The sequence below is a fragment of the Giraffa tippelskirchi genome, chromosome 5 (assembly GCF_054371585.1).
Source record: "Giraffa tippelskirchi isolate mGirTip1 chromosome 5, T2T-mGirTip1v1.2.pri, whole genome shotgun sequence".
NCBI classification, from domain to species: domain Eukaryota; kingdom Metazoa; phylum Chordata; class Mammalia; order Artiodactyla; family Giraffidae; genus Giraffa; species Giraffa tippelskirchi.
Window position 1 is genome coordinate 50,661,689 of NC_137279.1, and position 26,675 is coordinate 50,688,363.

The following is a 26,675-nucleotide window of genomic DNA, read 5'->3' on the forward strand; positions in this document are numbered from 1 at the left end:
AGTATTCTTGCCTGGAGAATCCTACGGATGGAGGAGTCTGATAGGCTACAGTCCACAGGGTCACAAAGAGTCAGACATGACTGATCAACTTCACTTTCACTTTCATCTTTATTAAATCTACATACTTCCATGGAGTAAATAAGTTTGGTGCATTTCTAAAACAGGATTGGCAGTAAGTCTAGTAGGTTCTTATCTGAGATTGATTTAAGTGAAAATATCTTAACAAATATTTATGGCCAAATCCAACTGATGTTGAATGAGAGAAAGTAGACAGAATATGAGTAATATTTCAGATAACCACAATGGTGTGATCACTTACCTAGAGCCAGACATCCTGGAGTGTGAAGTCAAGTGGGCCTGAGGAAGCACTATTATGAACAAAGCTAGTAGAGGTGATGGAATTTCAGCTGAGCTACTTCAAATCCTTAAAGATGATGCTGTGAAAGTGCTGCACTCAATATGCCAGCAAATATGGAAAACTCATCAGGGGCCACAGGACTGGAAAAGTTTTCATTCCAATCCTCAAACTACTACACAATTTCACTCATTTCACACACTAGCAAAGTAATGCTCAAAATTCTCCAAGGTAGGCTTCAACAGTACATGAACCAAGAACTTCCAGATATTCAAGCTGGATTTAGAAAGGGCAGAGGAACCAGAGATCAAATTGCCAACATCTGCTGGATCACAGAACAAGCAAGAGAATTCTAGAAAAACATCTACTTCTGCTTCATTGACTACACTAAAGCCTTTGACTGTGTAGATCACAACTAACTGGAAAATTCTTAAAGAGATGGGAATACCAGACCACCTTACCTGCCTCCTGAGAAACCTGTACACAGGTTAAGAAACAACAGTTAGAACTGGACATGGAACAATGGACTGGTTCCAAATAGGGAAAGGAGTACGTCAAAGCTGTATATTGTCACCCTGCTTATTTAACTTATATGCAGAGTACATCGTGCAAAATGCCAGGCTGGATGAAACACAAGCTGGAATCAAGATTGCTGGGAGAAATGTCAATAACCTCAGATATGCAGATGACACCACCCTTAAGGCAGAAATTGAAGAGGAACTAAAGAGCCTCTAGATGAAAGTGAAAGAGGAAAGTGAATAAGCTGGCTTGAAACTCAACATTCAAAAATGAAGATCATGGCATCCGGTCCCATCATTTCATGGCAAATACATGGGGAAACAATGGAACCAGGGAGAGATTTTATTTTCTTGGGCTACAAATCACTGCAGATGGTGACAGCAGCCATGAAATTAAAAGACGCTTGCTCCTTGGAAGAAAAGCTATGACCAACCTAGACAGCATATTAAAAAGCAGAGATATTACTTTACCGACAAAGGTCCATCTAGTCAAAACTATGGGTTTTCCAAGAGTCATGTATGGAAATGAGAGTTAGACCACAAAGAAAGCTGAGCACTGAAGAACTGATGTGTTTGAACTGTGGTGTTGGAGAAGACACTTGAGAGTACCTTGGACTGCAAGGAGATCCAACCAGTCCATCCTAAAGGAAATCAACCCTGATTATTCATTGGAAGGACTGATGCTGAACTTGAAGCTCCAATATTTTGGCCACCTGATGTGAAAAGCTGACTCATTAGAAAAGACCCTGATGCTGAGAAAGATTGATGGCAGGAGGAGAAGGGGACAACAGAGGATGAGATGGTAGGATGCCATCACTGACTCAATGGACATGAGTCTGAGCAAGCTCCAGGAGATGGTGAAGGACAGGGAAACCTGGCGTGCTGTAGTCCATTGGGTCACAAAGAGTCTGTGTGACTGTGTGACTAAACAACAATATTTCACTACCATCTCAGTCACACCTCAGTAATATTTTTATTAATCCCTTTTTGATTTATGCTACCCTTGGCCAAACTGTCCCCATCTGTCTTCATATGACTGGTCTTGGGGAGGTTAGGGGGACTATGAGGAATAAGATAAGGAATGAGAAGCTTTTTTTCACTGACAGAAAACAGGTCCACTTCATCTTCCTGTCAATAAGTAAAGCCTTTAAGTTACTGCTACCCCATATCTATCAAAAGTTCAATTCAGAGAAATAATATTTAAAAATTTTTTGAGAGAGACCTAGTCCACCAATTCCTCCAGAGCCTCAAATGTCTACTTGGGTTCAGCCAAAGCAGCAGAGGTAGCAAGTTCTATAACTAGATGATATGACATCAGTTCCTTATTGAATTGCACCTTGTGAATTATGACTTCATGCACTGTCATTTACTATACAAGGAAGCTATATAAAATAATCCTATGAAATGAGTCACAACACCCTGGGTAAGAATGCTTTGAGGACACTGTTATTATATTATCAAATCCTCTTTATTAAATCCTTAGGGAAGTTTTGTTTTACCTAGTTTTATTTCTCTTGAATATGAGTTTTTATCTTGCACCCACTGTGAACTTTGTAACAAAGAATGTTTCCTTTTATATATCAGCTCAAATTAAGAGTTAAGCATATTGAAGGTATATAAATATAAAATATATATACATGCATTTATATGTGTGTGTGTGTATATATATATATATATATATATATATATATACACATACTTGCATTCTACACAGTACCTTGAAAAATCTTATATATACTAAATGCACAGTACTAGTTGTTTGGCTAATTAACTATGTTTGTCCCTCTGTCCATTTCTAACACTTTTTCCAGGAATGCAATTTGGAGCAATAGTTTTAGTTGATACATAAAAACTGATAAACAGAGAGGATATAATCAAAGAATTACCTTTAAAATTGTAAGTTTTATTTCTGAAATTGCTTTATCCCTGATATCTTCAAGTTGTTTTGATGCCTGAGTAGCCTGATGTAACTGTTCTTCACAAAATTCATGTAGAGAATATGTTCGAAACTTATCCAGCTAATTAAATGGTAGTAAATGTTCAGTGTTGAAAGTCAAAATTTATTTACAAAAAAAGAAAAGAAAATATTTTGGTCACTGCTTCATATCATAAAGAATAGCATATCTTATACTGTTTTGTATGTATTATATATGCCTTATATATTATTCAAATTTAAACGCTATTACTGAATCTAAGCAAACCTTGAAAGGAACAGAAAAACACATCATTTTAATTTTAATTGTTAAATTAAATTTAAATTTAATTTTAATTGTTAAATTCTAGTTAGCTTTAGTTAACTTTTAAACCAAAGCAGAAAAATTCAGAAGTTGATATATTTATGAAATATCTATGAATTCAGGGCAATCAACAATCTTAGGAATTGCTTTTACCTTTGGAGCACCCATTATCTGTAAACTTAAAAATATGAACACTAGATGTAGGATAGAGAGGCTAAAATTAAATAATTTAAATAAAGTAAATTCTATTCTGAATTTATTCAGAATCCTGCATGGAGAAATTTCCATCAACTGTGCTACTGAACTCCTCTAGTAATACATACACATAATTTTCACCTATTTATGTATATTCCATCATTCTTCCTCTTTTCAGTATTTTCTTATTTTTCCCACATTATGTTAATTCTCTTTCCAAAATACATGTCATCAACAAATATATAGACATCCTTATCCCTAGTTATAATACCTTATAAATATATGCTTCCAAAAACAAAAAATGGAATGCTCTAGCATTAGAATTTTAGATTAACTCTTTGTGCTCTTCCTCTCCTGGTCTCACATATGGTTACCAGGTCCCGATTTTTCCAGTTTCGTTGTTCAGTCACCAAGTTGTGTCCCACTCTTTGCAACCCCATGGACTGCAGTAGGCCAGGCCTCTCTGTCCCTCATCATCTCCCAGTTTGCCCAAGTTTCCAGTATAATGTCTCAAAAATCTTCCTTCCTTTCTGACCTCACTGCCTACTGAAGTCCTTATTACTTCACTTGCATTATTCCAGTACTATAGTAACTGATCTTTATAATTCTATATCTCCTTGGTTTCAATTATTCTTGTAAGTCACTATCACATTAATTTCCCTAATATAGCATGTTCAGAAACTTTCTATAGTTTTTCTTTATGAATAGTTCTAAAAGTTTACTCTGCACAAAAATCACCTGGCTTGTTAAAAATGTAAATTACTAGCGCCACTCACTTTGCCCTCCCCAAAGGGGATGAGTCACAAAATTTTACAATTTTGTTAAGCACTCAAAACAGTGTCCAATAAAGCATAATCATTCTTATACAAGAAACATAATCAAAAGTCCCAACACTCTTTAGCTGGTTCTGTGGTCTTGCACATGTCAAAATCTAGGGTTTAGTTTGTCATTTGAAAGTGAAGTTTTAGATAAATTGATTCATGTATGTTCTTTCCCTTCTACTTCTAAACATTTCAGTCCCTTTAAAAGTGTGAATGGAATGTCACCTGCCATATTAAGAAACAAGATATTGCGGCCATCAAGTCAGTAGCTGCTGCAGCCACCCTCAACTGTGTACCCTGAGGGGATTCAGGATGGAGAAAAGCAGGGTACTGGCCCTAGGTAGTTAAGGTACATATCAAAGGAATGATTTCAATGGGCCCAGACTCTTGCATCTTCCCATACAAAGAGGAGCACTAAATTCATTAACCTGAGATGTCTTTAAATAATAACAATCTTTTGATGTTCCAACTACCTGGTTTTCACTGCAAGATCCCTATATATTCTGGCTCCTCCCTTACCCCTTCAAAGCAGTCCCTCAGAGCTACCTGAGAGACTGCCTCCTCTGCTTAATTCCTCAAAAAGTTTGCCAAATAAAACATTCTCAACTTTTAGGCTGTACAGTTTTTCAGTCAACAAAGATGTGCTTGCATTCCAGCAGTGTATTCTGGCACATTGTGAACTCCATTCATGGCATTAACTTCTAAAAAATCCCATCATATGCATTCTTAACCTTGCTTTATTCTTCCTGCCTCCTCATTATCAATCCTCATTGCAATCTGCATCCCCAGCTTTGTGTAGTCCCTTAGACCTAGTGTACAATTGGTCATCTTCGAATTCATGAGGCAGGCTCAGTTCTCTAGTCTATGAATCTCTGTTCTCCTTCTATCTGATCCTGGCTTCTCCACAGTCTTAGAAACTCCCATTCTTGCAAAACGTCCTCACAATCCTCACTAGAAGCACCCCTGCCTTAAAGGCAGGTTCAGTTCCTACTTTTCCCTTGTGCTGCTGTTCTTGATCTGATGTTTAAGACTCAACGTAACTTTCAAATCAAACATACATTGAATATTTTACACAGATTCATATCCCTTACTTAACTGCCCTACTCCCCTCTTCTCTGGCCATTCAAGTCCAACATGGCCTAGCTTATAATATCTTTCCTTCACAAAGCATGCCCCAACCTTATCTCTAAAATAGGTTAATATCTACTTCCTCTGAATTTCTGTGGTATGACTGTTTTATAAGTATTATTTGAAAGCAAATATTCCTTGCCTTATATTTTGCTAACTGATTAGCTAGAATGATTAGAATTAGTTATCATTTTTATATGTAAAGAATTATCTCTTTTAATAAACTATAGGGCTTCCCAGGTGGCTCAGTGGTAAAGAATCTGCCTGCCAATGCAGGAGCCGCAGGAGACACAGGTTCAGTCCCTGGGTTGGAAAGATCCCCTGTAGCAGGAAATGACAACCCACTCCAGGATTCTTGTCAGGATAATCCCACAGATAGAAGAGCCTGGCTGGCTACAGTTCAGGGGGTGGCAGAAAGTCTGACAAGACTGAGCAACTGAGCACAAAAAACTATAAGTAGATTAAATAAAGCAATGCTTTGTCTTTTACTTTGTATACATCTCCTTTGCATTTTGCATATAATAGATAATTAACACATATTATATATTGTCTGTAAAGGTTTGTTCCCTTCTGCTTCATGTTCCAGGGGGAAGCTAACATGACTTAAGGTCTCCAATAACCCCTCTGGGTCACTCTGTTAGCATTACCATCTATTACACTTTAGTCATAGATTTCAGAGATATTGGAAAATCTCCTTTGCCTTACCACCCATCAATAAGTTAACTGATAAATTCTGTCACTCATTTATTCATAAAACAATGTAATATTATAGCTGTCCAACTGTTTCCTTTTGCCTTAAAACCGTATCAAAAATACTCCTCTGTGAAATATTTAACTTGAATTTAATCCTTTTGAAACAATATTATTACTATAACTATACAAATGACATTTCATCGGGAGTAATTAACTAATATTTCTGTAAGCATCTCCTTGCAGGAAACCACTCTCATCAGGAAATCCCTTCTGTCTCGTCACTTTATCAAAGCTATACTGCAACTAATCTTAAATCAGGCACCCCTGTGCTCTGCACATCTCCAGCTCAAATACACTTTTCAATATCTGACCTAACCTATTTGTTCTTTCTATAGACCAAATAAGTAGAAATGAAGAAGGATTAATTAACATATGACCAGAAGAGATCTGGCCAACTAATTATTATTAATTCCCTAGCTTCTCCTTCAGTAATCTCAAGAACAAACTGTGTGAACAAACTGTATAAACAAGATAGCATCTAAGAAAAGATCACAAGAAATAAAACAAGTTTGTACACAGTGGGGGATGGCGAGACTCCAACCCCATCTCAATGATTAACTGAGATTACTCCCCCCTATTCCCTTTGAAAGTAGAATCTTCAGAGAAGGTTTCTAGGGACATTAAGTCCACCATTTCCCCAGACTGCTGACATTCTGATTAAAATCAACCTTGCTTTCCACCAACACCTGCCTCTCTCTTGGTTACTGACTTTTCAAGTGGCAAGCAGCTGGATCTGAGTTTGGTAACATTTCTTGACTAATTCTTTGATTTATTTACTCACTCAGGGACTATTCATTGAGCACCTACCATGTATCAGTCACTAAACATAATAGATTCTAAAAATAAGCTGTTCATTTGCAAGTGTTAATCTTATTACCTGTGTATAGTTTACATAATTTTTGCACTGACTGTCAAATTTATAACTTGTTCAAGACTCTTCAACTATTTCTCTAAGACTAGATGACTATTTTACTCTTCAGTATGTCCCTTACACAGTGGGTAAGTGAAGTAAAAGATGCTGGAATCCTGCTCAATTAAATATGAAAATTTTACAGGTCTGTGTACTTAGTTTCTTTGAAAGAACTCTACTATATAAACCAAATCATTCATTAAGAAGTCATCCTTTATAGAACTGTGGAACAAGAGAACACATAAATTTAACCAAATAGTCTAAGTAGCAACTTATTACAATGTCTTGACAAGCTATAATAAGAGAACAGCTGATAACTATCAATTATGTACTAGAGATAATTGATTATTTATAAATAATATTGCATAGTCAGAGTTTTTATTATAAAGAAAGGGCCTCATAACAGGCTTAGGTTAAGTGTAAGGAAGAAGTTTTTTTCCTTAATTATTAATTTAAAGATTATTGTTAACTGTTAAAATTGAGTGGAATAATGTTCTCTGCAGGTATTTTAGAACATTAGTCAGCCATAGGGCTGGTTTACTATGTATCTAGAAGTTTGAATTTCTTCTATTTAAAATTATATTTGTTTTTCCTACTTTCTATAGACCAACTTAGCTAATGGTAAGATACTTCTACCTACCTTTACAAGGCATATGGCATTTGAATTATCTTCATCACCTTTTTTGAGCCTAAGTGCATCTTCACAAAGTCCCTTTATATAAAGCAAACAGCCTTGAAATAACTCATCAGCGAAAAACAGATTGCGATACAAAAACGACCTGAAAGTTTAAAAATTGCCACAGACTTATCTCTCATTCAAAATGAATAAAATCAATTTAGAGTTAATTAGTATGGTTTGTTTAATATGCCTACAGTTAATATTCAACATGTATTACATGTACCATGATTTAAATAATATGGATAAAGATTAGTAAGCATTACTGGTTTGGTTTGGCTGATAATATTGAAGGCAAGATTTTGGGACTGGGTGTGATAAGAACAAAACAGAAGGGGAAACAAGTGATGGCTGCCACTGAGTTCTAAAAATTTTGAAATAGTAGGCAATGATATACAAAAGGAATTATATTCCTGTATTTATTAAATTTAAATAAGTTTTCTCAACTTATTTTTTTGTCTAATTACAGGGAAAAAAATTAACTAGATTAGGGACCATTTGGATAATGTTTCTTAAATTCTCCAACCACCTATATCTTAAAATAGAGAAGTTGGTCACTTTTCTTTTCTCTGCCTTTTCTACTGGTCTGGTAACAGTCACAAAGATGAGGCAAATCACTGTTAACAATTCTGCAAAGAACAGGACAGAATTGGAAAAGAAAAGAGTAGAACGGAAGAGATAATGCTCCTTAAAAACTGTACACCCATGGCTGATTCATGTCAATGTATGGCAAAAACCACAATATTGTAAAGCAATTAGACTTCAGTTAAAATAAATTAATTAATTTAAAAAACTGGATCGAGAAAAGCAAACTGCCCTGAGCAACAGTGTGTAGAGAAGAGGGTGGCCTTTACCCTTCACTGATTCTTCATAAGGTGGCTGATTTTTACATGTGGTCAACTTACAATATACAGTTAGTTCTTTCTCATCTTTCCATTTTACAAGTGAAAGCTTTATATACTGTGAAGCTAGTGAAGCTTAAGCTTCATGGGCTCTTTTTATTTGCACCACCTCTTTCAAAGCCTCGTAATTTATCTTAAAGAAGGCCTCTTCAAATTATATAGGCTTTACATAACATGGAACTATTCTTGGATGTAAAAGAATTTGTTCATTGACATTTCTCTAAGCATCTAGTATAAAAAAGGAAGATGTCATACTAAAAACAAGTGGCATATCCCAGAAAAAGAAAGGTCACAAAAAGCAAACCCAATCTTGGTATTTATTAACAAAAGAATGATGATCAAAATTCAGATAGTAATGAACTCACATTACTCAGGATTAAATGTTTAAAGCTTTCTTTTTTTCCTATAAAAATGTATTCAATTTTGTTTCTATATTTTAGCACAAGTATAAATAAACAGAGGTGCCTTATAAAAATAAGAAATGGAAAATGGGTACAAATTTAGAGTTGTAATGGTGAAGTCTGACAAGAAAAAAATGTATCAGTTGATGGTTATTCAAGTATAGATGTTATGCTGCTGCTGCTGCTGCTAAGTCGCTTCAGTCGTGTCCGACTCTGTGCGACCCCATAGACGGCAGCCCACCAGGCTCCTCCGTCCCTGGGATTCTCCAGGCAAGAACACTGGAGTGGGTTGCCATTGCCTTCTCCAATGCATGAAAGTGAAAGGCGAAAGTAAAGTCGCTCAGTCGTGTCTGACTCTTAGCGACCCCATGGACTGCAGCCCGCCAGGCTCCTCCGTCCATGGGATTTTCCAGGCAGTACTGGAGTGGGTTGCCATTGCCTTCTCCAATAGATGTTATGAGGACATCACTAACAAATTTCATTCTGTTGTAACAGAAAACTAAATACATTCTCCAAAATTTTACTCACACACAACATAGTATTAGAAAACATATGACAGAAGTCTATTAAAATTCAGGTCCTGGCTTCCAGGAAAATAGAGTAGATATACATTTCACTGTTACTCCAGCTAAATAAGTACACCTAGAAACTCTGCATGTTATATATAAATCAACCAAAAGACACTGAAAGGTAGAAAAGAGAAGAAAAACTGACTAGGAATGACATGGTGCTAAGTTTCCTGGATTTCCTTTCGCCTCATACATCCTAGATTTGGAGCTGAACAAACCAGCAACCTGGAAATGCCAACAGGTACAAAAAAATCCTGCTGTCTAGCTAAAGAACCAGGAAAGGAGCAGTCTATCAAGACGGAAAACTTTTAAAAGAATAAACATTCTAATTTAGCCAAATACCATAGGAAGAAAAGGTCAAGTGGAGAACCTAGAGTTCCTTCCTTGGCAAGATTCAATGAGGCACCTCTAGGGCCCCCATGGAAGGTTTTCAGAAGAAGCTGAGTAGAGAGCTGGGACTTTCATCTTCACTGGGTGGTAAAAAGCAAAGAAACAGAAAGTCACACACACACATTAAAGAAACAGAAGACATAAAGGAGAGCCAAATTGAAGTTTTAGAGTTGAAAAATATAATGACTAAGGAAAAAACTCATTAGATTCGCTCAATAGCAGAATGAAGTGAACAGAGAAATCAGTGAACTGGAAGACAGAAAGTAGAAATTATCCAATCTAAACAAGAGAAAAAAATAAGACTGAGAAAAATGAACAGAACCCCAGGGATCATTGGGACTATAAAAAAAAGATGCAGCATTTGTGTCTGCAGTCTTAAAAGGAGAATAAAAATGACAAGGAATACTTCAAGGAATAACGAATGAAAATTTGCCGAGTTTGCCTGGGGCTCTGCAACAACCAAGAGGGTTGGGATGGGGAGGGGACATATGTATATCTATGGCTAACTCATGTTGATGTTTGGCAGAAACCAACACAATTCTGTAAAGCAATTACCCTTCAATTGAAAAATAAATAAAAATTCTTTAATTTTTAATTAAATTTTTAAAAATCTTTTTTAATTTTTTAATTAATCTTAAAAAAAAATTTTTTTTAAAGAAAATTTGCCAAGTTTGTCAAAAGACATGAAAACAGAGATTTAAGAAGCCAGGGAAACCCAAAGAAGAATAAAGATACATAAATCCACACCAAGACACATCAAAGTCAAACTTCTGTTACTAAATTACACAAAAAGATACTGTCAAAGATACTATAGATAACTCTAAAAAGAATTCTAAAAAGTGTTCAAGTAATCTCCAGGAAGGCAGGAAGGAAAAAACAGACAAAACAAAAACACAGAGCAATCAGAAATCAAAAAACAAAATGGCAAACTGAAGTCCTAACATACAAATAATTAAATGTAAATGCTCTAAATATACCAATTAAAGACAGAGATTGGTAGATGAATTTAAAAACATGACCTAACTATATGCTATCTCCAAGAAACTAATGGCCAGCAACAAACCCCCTTTCTTCCAACTTCTCATCCTCACTTTTTGCTCCAGTCATCCCTGAAGCAAAGACTGTCACTTTAACAAGGAAGAGGAGTTGAGTAAAATCCCAGGTCTGCACATTAAAGTTCATAAATACCGTGAGAAAACTATAATGCAAAAAGACACAAAAGTGGAAGCAGTGATCGATTTTATTTTCTTGGGCTCCAAAATCATTGCAGATGGCAACTGTAACCATGAAACTTAAAGAAGCTTGCTCCCTGAAAGGAAAGCTACAACAAACCTAGTCAGCTTATTAAAAAGCAGAGACATTATTTTGCCAACAAAGGTCCATATAGTCAAAGCATTGGTTTTTCCAGTAGTCATGTACAGATGTGAGAGTTGGACCATAAAGAAGGCTCAGCACCAAGGAACTGATGCTTTTGAACTGTGATGCAGGAGAAGACTCTTGAGAGTCCCTTGGACTGCAAGGAGATCAAACCAGTCAATCCTAAAGGAAATAAACCCTGAATATTCATTGGAAAGACTGTTGCTGAAGCTGAAGCTCCAATACTTTGGTCACCTGTTGTGAAGAGCTGATTCATTGGAAAAGACCCTGACACTGGGAAAGACTGAAGGCAAAAGGAGAAGAGGGCAGCAGAGGATGAGATGGTTAGAAAGCATCACTGACTCAATGGACATGAATCTGAGTAAACTCCAGGAGATAATGGAGGACAAAGGAGACTGGCGTGTTGTAGTCCATGGGGTTGCAAAGAGCTGGACACAGCTTAATGAGTGAACAGCAACAAGAATGCCCCAATGGTCACAGCAGCACTATTTATAGTAGCCATGACATGGAAGGAACCTATATATCTGTTGACAGATTAATAGATAAAGAAGTTTCGGTATACACATACAATGGAATATTATCCAGCCATAAAAATGAATGAATTTGAGTTAGTTGTAGTGAGGCAGATGAACCTAGAGCCTGTTAAACAGAGTGGTAGGTCAGCAAGAGAAAAACAAATACCATATATTAAAGCATATATACGAAATGTAGAAAAATGGTATTAATTAACCTTTGCTGGGCAGGAATAGAGTCACACACATAGAGAGTGAAACTATGGACACAGTGGGGGAAAGAAAGGATGGGACAAATTGAGAGAGTATCATTGACATATACCATGTGTAAAATAGTTAGTGGGAAGTACCTATATAGCACAGGAAACTTAGCTCAGTGCTCTGTGATGACCTAGAGGGTTGGGATGGTGAGTTGGGTGGGAGAGAGGCTCAAGAGGGAGGAGACAAATGTATACTGATAGCTGATTCACGGTGTTGTACAGCAGAATTAACACAGCATTGTAAAGTAATTATCATACAATTAAAAAGAAAGTTCACCTAGCTCAGTAAAGCAGGGAGGTCAAATAGTTTCTCTATGGTTTGAAGAAGCAAGTTAATTACTAGCCTAATGCCTGGTATGCAGTAGATGCTAAATAGACATTCTTAAATTTTAAAAAAGATAAGCCAAAGATTAGGAGAAAATATTTACAACCATGTATCGGTCAAAGAATTCATATCCAGAATATAAAAAGAATTCTTAAAATGCAACAGTATGAAGACAATTCAATTAGAAAATGTACAAAAGACATGAAAAGACATTTTACCAAAGAAGGCATACAGATGGAAAATAAGCAGATGAAGACACTAAATATCAATCATTAGAGGAATGCAGACTAAAACCACAATAAGGTATTATTACACACCTACCAAAATGTCTAAAATAGAAAATAGCAACAACTTCAAATGGTAGTAAGAACGTGGAGAAATTGAATCACTAACACATCGCTGGTAGGAATGGAAAAAAAAGGCATAATCACGCTGGAATGTCTTGGTAGTTTCTTTAAAAATTAAACATGCAATTATAGTAAGACCCAGTAAGTGCACTTGTGGTGATTTACCCCAGAGAAATGAAAACTTATGTTCACACAAAAACCTGTTTATGAATGTTTATAGCAGCTTTATCTGTGTTAGGCAAAAGCTGAGTAACATCCAGGTGTGCTTCAAGAGAGAAAAACTGTGGTACATTCATATCATGGACTGTTACCCAGCAGTAAAAATAAATGATTAATATATGCAACAACCTGGATGAATCTCCAGGGAGTTATGCTATGTGAAAAATCAATCCCAATGGTTATATAATGTATAATTTCATTTATATCACATTCCTTTAGAGGACCAAATTACAGAAAGGGAGAAGAGATTAGTGCTTGCCACAGGTTGAGAGTGGGAGTGGGAAGGAAGAGAGTATAGCTATTAAAGGATTAAAAGACAACATGAAAGATACAGAAATGTTCTCTTTCTTGATTTTACTACTGTCACTGTCCTGGTTGTCATACTATATTTTTGAAAGATGTTACCACTGGGGGAAACTGGGTAAAAGGCACATGAGATTGCTCTGTATAAATTCTTACAACTGTATTTTCACTATAATTATCTCAAAGTAAAAAGTTTAACAGCAACAAGAAAACTTGGCTGTAAAATAGAATTAACTGTCATCTATCTCTGATGATTTAATCATTTCCCTTCCTGGAGGCAAAACTTAGATCAAGTGAGGGTTTCTCTGGTAGCACAGTAAAGAATTCACCTGCCAATGCAGGGACACAGGTTCAATCCCTGGTCTGGGACGATTCCAAATGCTGCAGGGCAACTAAGGCTGTGTACCACAATTACTGAAGCCCATACGCCTGTGGCCTGCAAAGAGAAGCCACCAAAATGAGAAGCCTGCATAGAGCAACTAGAAAATAGTCCACACTCGCCGCAACTAGAAAAAACCTATGCACAGCAATGAAGACCCAGCACAGTCAAAAATAAATGACCAGTTTGAAGATGACATGATACTATATAACAGTTCAGTTCAGTTCAGTCACTCAGTCATGTCAGACTCTTTGCAACCCCATGGACAGCAGCACGCCATGCCTCCCTGTCCATCACCAACTCCCGGAGTTCACTCAAACTCATGTCTATTGACTCGGTGATTCCATCCAACCATCTCATCCTCTGTTGGCCCCTTCTCCTTCCACCTTCAATCTTTCCCAGCATCAGGGTCTTTTCAAATGAGTCAGTTCTTCGCATCAGGTGGCCAAAGTATTGGAGTTTCAGCTTCAACATCAGTCCTTCCAATGAATACTCAGGACTGATTTCCTTTAAGATGGACTGGCTGGATCTCCAACACCACAGTTCAAAAGCATCAATTCTTCAGTGCTCAGCTTTCTTTATAGTCCAACTCTCACATCCATACATGACTACTGGAAAAACCACAGCCTTGACTAGATGGACCTTTGTTGGCAAAGTACTGTCTCTGCTTTTTAATATGCTATCTAGGTTGGTTATAACTTTTCTTCCAAGAAGCAAGCATCTTTTAATTTCATGGCTGCAGTCACCATCTGCAGTGATTTTGGAGCCCTCAAAAATAAATTTTCTCAGTGTTTTCACTGTTTCCTCATCTATTTGCCATGAAGTGATGGGACTAGATGCCATGATCTTAGTTTTCTGACTGTTGATCTTTAAGCCAACATTTTCACTCTCCTCTTTCACTTTCATCAAGAGGCTCTTCAGTTCCTCTTTGTTTTCTGCCATAAGGGTGGTGTCATCTGCATATATGAGGTTACTGATGCTTCTCCCAGCAATCTTGATTCCAGCTTGTGCTTCATCTGGCCCAGCATTTCTCATGATGTACTCTGCATATAAGTTAAATAAGCAGGGTGACAATATACAGCCTTGATGTACTCCTTTCCCTATCTGGAACCAGTCTGTTGTTCCATGTCCAGTTCTAACTGTTGCTTCCTGACTTGCATACAGATTTCTCAGGAGGAAGGTCAGGTGGTCTGGTATTCCCATCTCTTGAAGAATTTTCCACAGTTTGTTGTGATCCTCACAGCCAAAGGCTTTGGCATAGTCAATAAAGCAGATGTTTTTCTGGAACTCTCTTGCTTTTTCGATGATCCAGCAGATGTTGGCAATTTGATCTCTGGTTTCTCTGCCTTTTTTAAAACCAGCTTGAATATCTGGAAGTTCACAGTTAACCTACTGTTGAAGCCTGGCTTGGAGAATTTTAAGCATTACTTTACTAGCGTGTGAGATGAGTGCAATTGTGCGGTAGCTTGAGCATTCTTTGGCATTGCCTTTCTTTGGGATTGGAATGAAAACTGACCTTTTCCAGTACACTATGTATACTATACATAGAAAATCCAAAAGAAACTATCAGAAAATTACTAGCGCTAGTCAGTGAATTCAGCAAAGTCACAGGATACAAGGTCAATACACAGAAATCACTTGCACTCCGATATACTCACAACGAAAAATCAGAAAGAGAAATTTAAAGAATCAATCCCATTCACCATTGCAACAAAAAGAATAAAATATCTAGGAATAAACCTCCCTAAGGTGACAAAAGAACTGTATATGGAAAATTATAAGACAATGATGAAAGAAATCAAAGATGACATAAACAGATGAAAGAAATCAAAGATGACATAAACAGATGGAGAGATATTCCATGTTCCTGGGTAGGAAGAATCAATATTGTGAAAATTGATATGCAGAATTGAATGTAATATGCAGAAATGAATGTAATATGATATGATATGCAGATATGCAGAAATCGATATTGTGAAAATATACTACCAAATGCAATCTACAGATTCAGTGCAATCCCTATCAAATTACCAATGGCATTTTTCACAGAACTAAAAAATTTCACAATTCATATGGAAACACAAAAGACTGTGAATAGCCAGAGCAGTCTTGAGAAAGAAGAATGGAGCTGGAGGAATCAGCCTTCCTGACTTCAGTCTATATTACAAAGCTGCAGTTACCAAGACAGTATGGTAATGGCACAAAAATAGAAATACAAACCAACAGAACAAGATAGAGAGGCCAGAGATAAACCCACACACCTAAGGTTACCTTATTTTTGACAAAGGAGGCAAGAATATACAATGTGGAAAAGACAGCCTCTTCAATAAGTGGTGCTAGGAAAACTGGAAAGCTACATGCAAAAGAATGAAATTAGAATACTTCCTAATGCTATACACAAAGACAAACTCAAAATGGATTAAAGATCTAAATGTAAGACCAGAAACTATAAAACTCTTAGAGGAAGACATAGGCAGAACACTCGATGAAATAAATCAAAGCAAGATTTTCTATGACCCATGTCCTAGAGTAATGGAAATAAAAACAAAAATAAACAGATGGGACCTAATTAAACTTAAAAGCTTTTGCATAGCAAAGGAAACTACAACAAGGTGAAAAGACAACCCTCAGAATGGGAGAAAGTAATAGCAAAGGAAACAACTGACAAAGAATTAATTTCCAAAATACACAAGCATCTCATGAAACTCAATATTAGAAAAACAAACAACCCAATCCAAAAGTGGGAAAAAGACATAAACAGACATTTCTCTAGAGAAGATACACAGATGGCTAACAAACACATGAAAAGATGCTAGCACAACACTGCTCATTATTAGAGAAATGCAAATCAAAACGACTATGAGATACCATCTCATGCCAGTCAGAATGGCCATCATCAAAAAGTCTACAAACAATAAATGCTAGAGAGGTGTGGGGAAAAGGGAACCCTCTTGCACTGCCAGTGGGAATGTAAATTGATACAGTCACTATGGAAGATGGTTTGGAGATTCCTTAAAAAACTAGGAAAAAAAACCACCATATGACCCAGCAATCCCACTACTAGGCATATACCCTGAGGAACCCAAAACTGAAAAAGACTCATGTACCCCAATGTTCACTGCAGCACTATTAACAATAGCTATAACATGGAAGCAACCTAGATGTTCATTGACAGATGAATGGATAAAGAAGCTGTGGTACGTATATATACAACGGAAAACTACTCAGCCATAAAAAGGAACGCATTTGAGTCAGTTCTAATGAAGTAGATGATCCTAGACCTATTATATAGAGTGAAGTAAGTCAGAAACAGAAACATAAATATCATATACTGATGCATATACATGGAATCTAGGAAGATGGCACTGATGAATTTATTTTCAGGGCAGCAGTGGAGAAACAGATATAGAGAACAGATGTATGGACACGGTGGGTGGAGAGAGGCGGGAGAGGGTGAGATGTATGGAGAGAGTAACATGGAAACTTTCAATACCATATGTAAATTATATAGCTAATGGGCATTTGCTGTATGAATCAGGGAACTCAAACAGGGGCTCTCTGACAATCTAAAATGGTGGGGTGGGGAGGGAGATGGAATGGAGGTTCGGGAGGTAAGGGGACATGGGTGTACCTATGGCTGATTCTTGATGTATGACAGAAAACCACAAAATTCTGTAAGTCAAATACCCTTCAGTTAAAAAAATAAAGTGGCAATAAATAAAGTGAAGGTCACTCAGTTGTGTTCGACTCTTTGTGACCCCATGGACTATACAGTCCATGGAATTCTCCAGGGCAGAATATTGGAGTGGGTAGCCTTTCGCTTCTCCAGGGATCTTCCCAACCCAGGGATCAAACCCAGGTCTCCCTCACTGCAGGTGGATTCTTTACCAGCTGAGCCACAAAGGAAGCCCAATACTGGCGTGGGTAGCCTATCCCTTCTCCAGCAGATCTTCCCAACCCAGGAATAGAACCAGGGTCTCCTGAATTTCAGGCAGATTCTTTACCAACTGAGCCATTTGAGAAACCCTAAATAAATAAATAAATAAATGAACAAACAAAAATTTAGATCAAGTGACCAAACGAACTCATCACAGGTTCCCCACAGCACTCTGATTTCTTCACACCACAAAATGGTATACAGGGAAATATAAAAAGTAGTTATTGGAAGAAAAGCTATGACAAACCTAGACAGCATATTAAAAAGCAGAGACATTACTTTACTGATAAAGGTCTGTACAGTCAAAGCTTTGGTTTTTCTAGTAGTCATGTATGGATGTGAGAGTTGGACCATAAAGAAAGCTGAATGCTGAAGAATTGATGCTTTTGTACTGTGGTGTTGGAGAAGACTCTTGAGAGTTCCTTGGACAGCAAGGAGATCAAATCCTAAAGGAAATCAGTCCTGGATATTCACTGGAAGGACTGATGCTGAAGCTCTAATACTTTGGCCACCTGATGCAAAGAACTGACTCACTGAAAAAGACCCTGGGAAAGATTGAAGGCAGGAGAAGGGGACAACAGAGGATGAGATGATTGGATGGCATCACTGACTCAATGGACATGAGTTTTGAAAGCTCCGGGAGCTGGTGATGAACACAGAAGCCTGGCGTGCTACAATCCATGGGGTCACAAAGAGCTGGACACAAATGAGCAACTGAACTGAACTGATTATATTTATATATCTATAGTAACACATATTGTGTTAAATATATACAATATTATAATAGTCTTTTAAAAATAAAATGGATTAAATTTAATCATAAGGGGTATAGAATGTGACTTTTTAATCGCTGAGTTAAAATCAATGTATATCTATTTGCATACTACATATTTCAAATAAGGCTACCTCTCAAAATTTTTGTAATTGTATTTCATAGACTTACCTGCTCTTATCAGTCTTAATTCTTTTAACAGTCAGTTTCCAAGTAACAAATAATTTATTAATTCTGAAAAGAAAAACACTTCTTGATTTTATATTCATAAACCAGTACTAAAAATATAAATGAATAATTTAGTCAAGTCTTAGTAATCCTAGAAAAGTCCCTAGAAAATGTTTCGTTCATCCTGAGCTACCTAAAGAAAATATTAAACCATATCACCTTTTCCCCAACCTATCAATAGAATACAGAGCAAAAGGCAAACTAAGTTATTGAAGTTCCCATAGATACATAATTAACTCAGTTCCAACATTCAAATAAGTATAAAACCTGTAAAACTACTATTTTCATTATAGATTCATTTGGTTACTAGTTTTAAAAGAGAATCATATTTTAAGAAGAGTCAAAGGAGTCAAGATGCAGGAGTAGGAGGACGTAGAATTCACCTTTAGCCACAAATGAATCAAGAATATATTTACAAATGAAACAGTTCTCACAGAGCATTTGCTGAACACTAGCAGAGGACCTCAGATACCTAAAGGGACAAGAAAGATCCCCATGTAACTGGGTAAGACAAAAGAAAGAAGAAGGGAAAAGGAAAAGGAGGGGAAGTGGATTGGGACCTGTGTTCCTGGGGGGAGTTGAAGGAAAGAAGAGATTTCAGCATCGAAGAAAGCCCTCTTACTGGTGGGGAGATCAGCTAGGACAGCTTTGAGGGCTTAGAGGAGAGCACAGCAACCAGTCTATGGTGGCAGAACGGAGTGAAACCTACACAGGTTGGAGCTACAGTTCTGTGTGCCCCAGTCGGAGACATGTGTTTGCCAGTGCAGACGAAGGATAAGGACTGGACCATGGGGTTTGATGAGCAGACCTCGGGAAAGGATTGCTGTTGGCTGTGAGGAGAGAGCCAAAGGGGATGAAGGAGAGTAGCTCTTCAACCACAAATGCTCATGCAGAAAGCCTGTAGAGCCATAGAAGTGAGGTGCCATTGCTGAATGATGCACAAAGGGTGAGGCTGCCATTGCAGCCCCTCTTCCCAGGCACCAGCCCCTGCCTCCCTGGACAGTAGAAAAGGATCCTGCCAGGGCTGGCTCTCGTGTGCTTGTGACTGCCACACCTCCCCCCGCCACACACCCCTGCACTCTATTGCCACTGGGGCAGGCTCAGATGCTCCAGGGAAGTCTGAGGCACAGATGCCTGTAGGTGGTCCTCATGCAGAGGTAGGGCTGAAACCACAGCTGAGACACAGGAGCTGTGAAACTAAGGAAAAGGAGCTGAAACCTCTCCTTACACAACAGTACAGATAGCAGATTTACACCCCTGTGACAGGTTTTATGAACTCAGCACCTGCGGAACATCTGAATGGTCAACGAGGGATCCCATAGCTAAAACAGGTCTAGCTTAAGCAGCAGTGAACTTTGTGGGCGCTTACACATGGGGGATGGACTAGTCCGGAGTCTGAGCTGTCCCCATAGTGCCCACAGTGGGTCCGTATCCATGATTACTATAATTCTGGAACCTGAATTCAGTGACCTATGTTGGTGGCCTGGTCAAAACACTTTAGAGACACCAGGGCCAATTGCCAGTACACTCACAGTTAGGCTGGGCCAAGAGCAGTGCCAACAACAGTGTAATTTGTGAGTCTACACAATGGGTCAAAGGTGACATAACAGAGCACACCCACAGACAAACAGCTCCAGAGAAGAATACTCAGTGTCTTCTCTCCAAGTGGGAGTGCTCCAAGTCCACCTACCTCACACACCACAGATCAGAAACACAGCTCAGAAACAGATCTACACGCCTCTACTCCAACAACTAGGGAGCAGACCCCACCCCTGACACAGCATTGACAATCACAGAGCAAAGGGGAGGCCCCATTAAATATTCAGGCCAGGGTCTGGGCACCACAACATCAGTCACACTCCCATTGAAAGGGATAATGGTCAGCATAAAAGGAAGAAAGAGGTGGTAGATATTTACACTAAAAACAGCCCTTGCACCAAAAAATATTAAACCCACGCAGGCTACACAGGGAAGTTCACATATAAAAAATACCTAGAAGACAACTGAAAATGAAAACACAACAATCCCAAACCTCTAGGATGCAGCAAAAGTAGTTCTAAGAGGGAAGTTTACAGCAATACAATCTTACTTCAGGAAACAAGAAAAATCTCAAATAAACACCTTAAACTTACACCTAAAGCAACTAGAGAAAGAGGAACAAACAAAATCCAAAGTTAGTAGAAGGAAAGAAATCATAAATACAAGATCAGAAATAAATGAAATACACTAAAAAGTAGAAAAGGTCAATGGAATTAAAAACTGTCCCTTTGAAGAGATAAAAAGAACTGATAAACTTTTAGCCAGATTCATCAAGAAAATAAGGAAGGCAGCCCAGATATGTAATCAAGAGTGGGGTTACTCGGTCATATGAAAAAAACAAAAACACTAATTCAGCAAGATACAGGCACCTCAATGTTCACAGCAGCATTATTTACAATTGTGAAGTTATGGCACCAAACTCAGGGTCCATCAACAGATGGATAAAAAAGATGTGGATTACATTTAAACACCCACGCACACAATGGACTACTACTCAGTCATAAAAGAAGTATTAAATTTTGTCATTTGCAGCAACACGCATGGACTTGGAAGCCAATAAGCTACATAAAATGTCAGACAAAGAAAGGCAAATACTCTATAATATCACTTAATTGTGGAATCTATATAACCCACTAGTGAATATAACAAAAAAGAAGACGACTCACAGGTACAGAGAATGAACTATATGAACTACTAGCTACCAGTAGGGAGGTAGCAATATAGGGGTTGGGGAGTAGAGGAACAAACTATTGCGTGTAAGATAGGCTCAAGATGTACTGTACAACACTGAGAATACAGTCAATATTTTTAACAATTATAAATGGAAAAAAACCTTTAAAAATTGCATAGAAATATAAAATTTTTAAAATTTAAGATAATACATGTCATTTTGATATTATTTAATCCTTATGTTTTTAAAATATGCATTTGTACTTTTAAAAGCTCAAAGAATCTACATCAAAAGGAATGGAAGTTTCCCTGGTGATTATTCATCATCTTTAGTTTTCACACATGAAATAAACATGCTCAATTGTCAAAAAATTTCCCTTAACTTCTCTAAATGAACACTGCCACCTATTTTATGCACTTGTGAAACTAGTTTAGTGCTTTATCACAATTTCAGTAATTTTTCCATCTTGATGAAAACAATAATTCTTAAACAAACACTGAAATGTGATTCTTATATGTCAAAGTGAGATTCCTGATGTAGTTGATGAGTCAGTAGGGAGGCAAAATGGCAGGGCTAGGAGTGCCCAGGAGACAAATAGCCAGCCAGTCTTAGTGACATCATTGGCTGATTTTGAATCAAAGAAGACAGAGTGGAGCTATCTGAGCAGTTCAAAAACAATCTCGCGATGTTGTTCAAACAGAAATGACATCTGGAAATCAGAAATGGCCTGAGGCCTTGGAAAGCCAAAATGCTTCAGACAAATCTAGTAACTTGACCTTAAATCAAGCTCCAAAGACATATAAACAAGATCTTATCTCACTCTAATCCAGCCACATAGAGTCATGGTACCTCAGGATGCTAGAAGACCCCTGGAAGCCCAGATGAATCATAGGGGAACCCACTGATGGTATAATGAGTATATGCACCAAGCCATAGAAATTAATACTTCAGAAAGTTTCATGAGGTAAAAAAGCAATAATGATGCTAAAGTCATCATTGCACTGTATACACAGCATCACCAGCCTAAGTCATTACTGTTTTCATATTTATCTTTTTTTTTCTATTTGAAACACAACTTATTACAGTATTAGTGATAAACAAAATATATTAAAAATCAAAATAAAAAATCAAATGAACCCAGAAGTTTAAATTTGACTAAAACTTAACATATTTTTCTTAACATCAATAAAGAAAACCAATCATTTTGACTGTGGACTTACTGATGCAAAATGTCATATAAAAAGATGATTCTTATCCCAGTTCCAATTGGATTTCCAAATTCCAATCAATGAAAATTATTTACGGCATAATAGACCCTGAGGATTTATTACAAGGCAAGGATAACAGTAATGGAGAAGGAAATGGCAACCCACTCCAGTATTCTTGCCTGGAGAATCCCATGGACAGAGGAACCTGATGGGTTACAGTCTCTGGGGTTGCAGAGTCAGACTCGACTTAGTGACTAAACAACAAGGGTAACAGTGGAAAGTTCAACATTGACAGTTTAAATAAATAGATATAGAAAGTAATGCACCAGATAATATCATAAACTAATAAATCTAGAATCAGAAACTTCTAGCTTCATTAACAGTACCTAATACAAGGGGGTAACTATTACACATATTCTTGAAAAGAAGCTTCTCAGACTGTTAATCATCTCCACTGTATGTGGCTTCGGTTCCAAACAGTAACAAAATCAGCTTCATTTTCTGCCAACCTTTTCAATGCTTCAGTGACATCATTACTACCTTTGACTATACATTACACTTATTCCTGACTAAAAACTGTTGAACTTGCTGTACTGTCTGCCTGGAACTCCTTTCTCTCAAGACCCCACATGGATGTCTCCTCTACATCACATAGAGGTCTCTACTTAAAAACATCTCTGGTCATCCTATCTAGAGTAGCAACACACACATCTCTGTTTTATTATCTTTCTAGTCCTTAGCACTATCTGAAATTATCTTATTTACTTAATCAGTATCTATCTTCATCCATTAGAATATAAGTTCTATAGGTAGAAACACATTGCATATTTTTTCCCAGTTGGATCTCCAGTGCCCAAAACAGAAAAACAGAGCAAGTACATAATAAATATTTGTTCACTACATGAATAACTTCTCTGCCATAAGATCCATTCACTTCTCTTACAGAAAAGTTACGAGGTTCTTAGTTATTTCAACTATTTACTATATTAAGTAAATAGCTATTTAAAATATTATCTATTTCTTTTCTTAGCACACAGTAAAATGCACAAAAAAGTAAAACACTAGAGATGAAAAAAAATTTTATAAAACTGGGTATACACACTGAAAAATCAGCATTCTGGGACTACTTTGTGAAAGTAGTACTATTCTGTTCAAAGAGCCTCAGGAATCCTGATATCATGTAATGTAGTATGTAATCCTGATATCATGTAATGTTCAGTCACTTAGTTGTTTTTGACTATTTGTGATCCCATGGACTGCAGCATGCCGGGCTTCCCCGTCCTTCACATCTCCCAGAGCTTGCTCAAACTCATGTCCATTGAGTCAGTGATGCCATCCAACCATCTCATCCTTTGTCACCCCCTTCTCCTCCTGCTTTCTATCTTTCCCAGCAATAGGGTCTTTTCCAATGAGCTGGCTCTTCTCATCAGGTGGCTAAAGTATTGAAATTTCAGCTTAGCTACAGTGCTTCCAATGAATATTCAGGGTTGATCTCCTTTAGGATTGACTGATTTGATCTCCTTTACTCTCAAGAGTCTTCTCCAACACCACAGTTTGAAAGCATCAATTCTTCGGCACTTAGCCTTCTTGATGGTCCAACTCTCACATCCATACATGACTACTGGAAGAACCATAGCTTTGATTATACAGACTTTTGTTGCCAAAGTAATATCTCTGTTTTTTCATACGCTGTCTAGGTTTGTCATGTAGCTTCCCTGGTGGCTCATACCATAAAGAATCTGCCTGCAATGCAGGAGACCCAGGTTCAATCCCTGGGTTGGGACAATCCCCTGGAGAAGGAAATGGCAACCCACTCCAGTATTATTGCCTGGAGAATCCCATGGATAGAGGAGCCTGGTGGGCTACAGTCATAGAGTTGCAGAGAGTTGTACATGACTGAAGTGACTGTGCATGCAGCAAGTTTGTCATAGCTTTTCTTCCAAGCTATCACTGGAGAAGGTAATGGCAAACCACTTCAGCATTCTTGTCTTGAGAATCCCATGAACAGTATGAAAAGGCAAAAAGATAAGACACTGAAAGATGAACTCCCCAAGTTGGTAGGTGCCCAATATGCTACTGGAGAAGAGCAGAAAAACAGCTCCAGAAGGAATGAAAATGCTGAGCCAAAGCCAAAACAACGACCAGTTGTGGTTGTGTCTAGTGGTGACAGTAAAATCTGATGCTGTAAAGAACAATATTGCATAGGAACCTAGAATGTTAGATCCATGAATCCAGGTAAACTGGAAGTGGTCAAACAGGAGATGGCAAGAGTGAAGACTGACATTTTAGGAATCAGCGAATTAAAATGGACCAGAATGGGTGAATTTAATTCAGATGACCATTATATCTACTACTGTAGGCAAGAATCCCTTAGAAGAAATGGAGACGCCCTCATAGTCAACAAGAGAGTCCAAAATGCAATACATGGGTGCAATCTTAAAAACAACAGAATGATCTCTGTTCGTTTCCAAGGCAAACCATTCAATATCACAGTAATTCAAGTTTATGCCCCAACCACTAATGTTAAAGAAGCTGAACAGTTCTATGAAGACATATAACATCTTCTAGAGCTAACACCAAAAAAAGATGGCCTTTTCATCACAAGGGACTGGAATGCAAACGTATGAAGTCAAGAGATACCTGAAGTAATACGAAAGTCTAGCCTTGGAGTACAAAATGAAGCAGGGCAAAGGCTAACAGAGTTTTGCTAAGAGAACTCACTGGTCACAGCAGACACCCTTTTCCAACAACACAAGAGAAGACTCTACACATGGACATCACCAGATGGTCAATACCAAAATCAGACTGATTATATTCAGTCTGATTTGCAGCCAAAGATGGAGAAGCTCTATACAGTCAGCAAAAACAAGACCGGGAGCTGACTGTGGCTCAAATCATGAATTACTAATTGCAAAATTCAGACTACAATTGAAGTAAGTAGGGATAACCACTAGGCCATTCAGGTATGAACTAAATCAAATCCCTTATGATTATAGTGGAAGTGACAAACAGATTCAAGGGAATAGATCTGACAGAGTGCCTGAAGAACTATGGACAGAGGTTCCTAACAATGCACAGGAGGCCGTGATCAAAACCTTCCTCAAGATAAAGAAATGCAAAACGGTTGCCGGAGGTGGCCTTACAATTAGCTGAGAAAAGATGAGAAGCTAAAAGCAAAGGAGAAAATGAAAGACATATCCATTTGAATGCAGAGTTCTGAAGAACAGCAAGGAGAGACAAGAAAGCTTTCCTAAGTGAACAATATCAAAGAAACAGAGAAAAACAATAGAAATGAAAAGACTAGAGAACTCTTCAAGAAAATCAGAGATACCAAGGGAACATATCATGCAAAGATAGGCACAATAAAAGACAGAAATGGTATGGACCTAACAGAAGCAGAAGATAGTAAGAAGAGGTAGCAGAATACACAGAATAACTATACAAAAAAGAGCTTAAGGACCCAGATAACCACGATGGTGTGATCACTCACCTAGAGCCAGACATCCTAGAGTGTGAAGTCAAGTGGGCCTTAGGAAGCAACTACTACAAACAAAGATAGTGGAGGTGATGGAATTCCAGTTGAGCTATTTCAAATCCTGAAAGATGATGCTGTGAAAGTGCTGCACTCAATATGCCAGCAAATTTGGAAAACTCAGCACTGGCCACAGGACTGGATAAGGTTAGTTTTCATTCCAGTCCCAAAGAAGGTCAATGCCAAATGTAACTAGATAAATTTTTAAATGACCTTAAATTAAAAAGCTCCCCACCTCCCTAATTCTGTTTTACTTTCCTTCATACCATTTCATCTCCACCTGACATGTTACATTTTCATGTGTTCTTTTTATTATTTCTCATGCACTATAACCTGGGCTCCCCTAGTGGCTCAGACAGTGAAAAATTTGCCTGCAATGTGGGAGACCCAGGTTGGATCCATTGGTTGGAAAGATCCCCTGGAGAAAGGAATGGCAACTCACTCCAGTATTCTTGCCTAGAGAATGCTACAGTCCATGGAGTCACAAAGAGTTGGACATGACTGAGCAACTAACACAAATACACACACATTATAATCTACATTCTTTTGAGGGTAAGACAATTGCTTGGTTTGTTCAATACATTATTTCCAGCATCTAGAATAATGTCTGGTTCTTGGCAGACTTTCACAAATATTCATTTAATGAATAAATTCATGAAATCCAAAAGGTAAGTTAAGTATAATTTAAGTTTGCTTGAAAAAAAATATCTT

At 37.6% G+C, this 26,675-nt stretch overlaps 1 protein-coding gene across 1 annotated transcript in view; it reads right to left on the reverse strand.

Moving 5' to 3' along the window:
* The window catches only part of DNAH14 (dynein axonemal heavy chain 14), a 377,211-nt gene that overhangs the window by 308,598 nt on the left and 41,938 nt on the right, over window positions 1-26,675 (reverse strand). Inside the window, exons 8-10 of the mRNA XM_081491559.1 lie at window positions 18,458-18,520; window positions 7,558-7,696; window positions 2,760-2,891 (exon numbers count right to left, since the gene is read on the reverse strand). Coding sequence (XP_081347685.1) covers window positions 2,760-2,891; window positions 7,558-7,696; window positions 18,458-18,520 — 334 coding nt within the window. The remainder of the gene's footprint in view (window positions 1-2,759; window positions 2,892-7,557; window positions 7,697-18,457; window positions 18,521-26,675) is intronic.